Source organism: Trichechus manatus, unplaced genomic scaffold (assembly GCF_000243295.1).
Source record: "Trichechus manatus latirostris isolate Lorelei unplaced genomic scaffold, TriManLat1.0 scaffold00010, whole genome shotgun sequence".
NCBI classification, from domain to species: Eukaryota; Metazoa; Chordata; class Mammalia; order Sirenia; family Trichechidae; genus Trichechus; species Trichechus manatus.
Genome location: NW_004443946.1, coordinates 26,810,109 through 26,813,982, shown reverse-complemented (window position 1 = coordinate 26,813,982; position 3,874 = coordinate 26,810,109). Strand labels below are relative to the sequence as shown.

Sequence of the window (3,874 nt, the reverse complement as noted above, 5' to 3'; positions counted from 1 at the left end):
GCTTCGCAGTTTAATCATGTATATGAGACTAAATGGGCACACCAGCCCAAAAGCAAAGACGAGAAGGCAGGAAGGGACAGGAAAACTGGAGGATTGGAAACAAGGAACCTGGAGTGCAGAAGGGAAGAGTGTTGACACATCGCAGGGTTGGCAACCAATGTCACGAAACAATTTGTATATTAACTGTTTAATGAGAAACTAATTTGCTCTCCAAACTTTCATCTAAAAAAACAAAGCATTTTTAATGAATAGGATGGGGGGCAGGTGGGGGTGGGGAGGGAGAGTTACACTTGAATTCCACTTTACCACCCACTAGCTGTGTGACTTTAGGCAAATTACCTATCCTTTCTGAGAGAGAATTTCTTCATCTGAAAAATGAGGATAACAATGTTGAAAACATCATGCTGAGAGAAATCAGTTGCAAAAGGACAAATACTGTATGATCTCACTTATATGAAATAAGCATATATATAGAAACCAAAGATTATCCGTAGATAGGAGGGAGGAAGGGAGGGAGGGAGGAATATTTGCTTATGAGGCATTGAGTTTATGCTAATGGTGGTGGAATGATTTGGTTGCACAACTTAAAAAATGTAATCAGTGGCACTGAATTATACATGTAGAAATGGTTGAGTTGGTGTATGTTTTGTTATGCATATTTTCACAATAAAAAAAATGAGAATAACCATACTGTAGCTACATGGACTTATTAAAAGGATTAAATGAAATAAAATAGGTAAATCACCTAGCATAGTGCCTGGCACAAAATAGGAGCTCCAAAATGTTAGTTCCTTTCCATTTTTCATCCAGATCTAAAAGATAACTTTATTCTTAACACTTAGATGAGATACAATAAGATGAATTTAAGATTCAACTAACCAAAAAAAGAGATTCAACTTGCTGGGTTCATAATGTGATTATGGATTATCAATGAATTGCTTTAAAAATCATTAAAATGGGGTATTTATCAATATCTAACAATACATAGGTCATAAACCATGCTTTTGTCCTTAAAGTGGATCATGGTGTTCCTTATGATCATCAATCTCTACTTGTTTCAGACAAGAAAACTTAGGTCAAAAACTGAAAATAAGGAAAAGCCAGTATCAAGAAAGCCATTCTGAAATAGCAACCTGTTTAGGGAGAGTTAAAGTCAAGTGAAATGTCTTACATGATGAAATTTCAAAGAATTAAAATCTTTGAAATATATAACCACACCAGTACAACCACAGAAGTAGTTATTGAGGTTCAGAAGGCTTTCTACCTACCTACCATATTATCTTTCTCCTGATCCTGTTTCTTCAGGTAGTTTAATACAGACATTGTGTCTTTCTCCATTATATACTGCTGCTTCTTTAAGTCCTCATTACTTTTTGCCAATCTCCGGGAAGTATCACGATACTCAATCCTGGAGAGTTCTGTGACTTCCAACCTGGCCTCCCAAAGGGAGGCATTGGCCTTGGCTCTGTCCACCACAGATTCATCTGGTTTTACTGCCTTCCTAGATGGGAAGAAGACATTCACAGTACATAACTATTTCTTTACTACCAAAAGAAAAAAAAACCAAACCCACTGTCGTCGTGTCAATTCCAACTCACAGGACAGAGTGGAACTGCCCCATAGAGTTTCCAAGGAGCACCTGGTGGATTTGAACTGCCAACCTTTTGGTTAGCAGTCATAGCTCTTAACCACTACACCACAAGGGTTTCCAGTTCTCTACTATAGTAGCACTATACCTCTCATTTTGTTTTGCTTGGCATTACCTGGTACACACTGCCTGGGAAATATTGTTGAATGAATGAGTTATTAAGAAATACTTATTTATGGATTGGTGTACGTTCTGCTGTGTATATCCTCAACAACAACAAAAAAAATAAAATAAGTTACATATACATCAAAAAAGAAATACATATTTACTTGTATTCACATAAGAGAGTTAAGCAGATGCCTCTTCCTAGAAGAGGGGAGTTTTGGAGCGTAACTCTGAAGGACTACAAAAACAAAGAGGAAAGGCATGGTAAGTCAAATTCACTTCATAAAGCTTTCACATCTTTTCATGTACTCCTTTGATTTTTTTCCTTCTTAATTCTCCCATATTTGAACTGTTTTTTCTATTCGCACTCAGTCCTAGACCTTGGTTCACTGCTCCACTATCTCCATTATCTTCTGTTCCCTGTGTACATGAGGATATATTCATAGTGTAACTGTGAATCCATAGTTCTGTAATCTCACACCCACCCTACTCTCCAGTTTTGTTTTTTGTTTATTTTGGGTGGGGGGAGGTTGGCTAGGCCTTGGACAAAAGATCAAGTCATTAAGGAAAGCGTGTTAAATGCTTTATTGGCTGGTGCCACAATCACCAGGCTTTCTGGATGGTTGAGAAACATAATCATGGGGGGAGGGAGGACTTAAAGGCTAGATTCAAATATTAAAGTGATAAAAGGGGAGATATTTCAAAATATAGGATTTATTGAATGAGCAATAACAAAATACTATTCCTTATATATGGTAGGCATTAGATATATGGATAGTAAATATTTGAAAGACTTCTGTATTTGAAGTCTAAATATTCTCACATATGTATGTATACCTTTCTATACCATCACCCTTCATCCCCTCAACTGATTCTCAATTCCTTTCTAGGCCCATTCTCACCTTTTGTCTCCTTCAAATGAAGGCCAGCCCCACCCTCAACTCCCCAGCCTGTTTTAGCTGTTGCCTTCCCATTCCAGCAGGATTTAGGCACCAGTGATAGGCTGCCTTGCTACAATCATCCAATTGCTCCCTGAAGGTATCAGGTCTAAGCTGCTCGGAGTAGATGATGCAAGCAATGAAACACCCCTAACAGGAGGACCACTAATACTGTCTGTAGACAAAACGCAGGGCTTCTCAAACTATGGGTCATGCAAAATCTGAGGAGTAAGAGGACTGTTACCTCAATGTTCCTTAGCCTGCAGCAGACACATAGTCAAAAATAGAAAACACACGCTAGTGAGCTCCAGGAATGAGATAAGCCCTTGGCACTTAAAAAAATGCTAGAGTAACCATGCAGTTATGTAAAAAATCATACCGTAGAAGAGTACTTATATCAATACATGAGGGGAAAAAAACCTGTAAGAAAATATGTACAGTGTGTTATCATTTTATAAAGAAAAAAAAGAATACCCTAAAATGATAATAGTGGTTATCTCTGGATGATGGGATTACAGGGGATTTTTTACTTCTCCTTTGTTTCCCAAATTTTCAATATTGAGCATGTATTACTCTTTTAAACAAGTTACTTATAAACATTACAAGTTGTGGGGATTCCCTTGTGATCCCACATACAGTGTTGCTGAACATATATGACTCCAGTGTGTCTATGAACCACCAGGGTCACCCAACAGGGCTAGTGATAACCTAGCTGACTCAATTCCAAGCCAGCAAGGGGTTGGTGCTAGAGCATTACCCTCTTCAAGTGTTCTGATGAGTGTGGGGAAATCTCAACAATTACCCAATGTGGGCAAATCCTTTACGTTCCCCCTTGAACCAAAAAGGATTCCTGAAAAAGCTCAAGGAACTACTTCAACTACCCAGAGGTCCTCTAGATGTTCAAGATCATCTCAAATTCAATACAGAGATCTCTTAGGCTAGGGCAAGAACGAATGAGCCCAGACCACAGCCCCTGTGGAGGAAAGAAAATACCCAAGTTGAAGTATACACACAAGACTTTGTTTATTGTTTAAATGATAAGCACCTGCTATGTTCTGGGGTCTCTGCTACATGCTGGAGACACAGTGAATAATGCTTAGTGCCTATTCTAGAAAAGCTTATAGTCTAGAGCAAGGCTTCTCACCCCGGCACTACTGACACTCGGAGGTAGATAATTCATTCG

The 3,874-nt window shown here is 38.6% G+C and overlaps 1 protein-coding gene across 1 annotated transcript in view; it reads right to left on the bottom strand.

Moving 5' to 3' along the window:
* The window catches only part of BBOF1 (basal body orientation factor 1), a 48,936-nt gene that overhangs the window by 43,184 nt on the left and 1,878 nt on the right, over positions 1-3,874 (bottom strand). Inside the window, exon 2 of the mRNA XM_023726384.1 lies at positions 1,273-1,501. Within this exon, the coding sequence (XP_023582152.1) occupies positions 1,273-1,501 (229 nt within the window). The remainder of the gene's footprint in view (positions 1-1,272; positions 1,502-3,874) is intronic.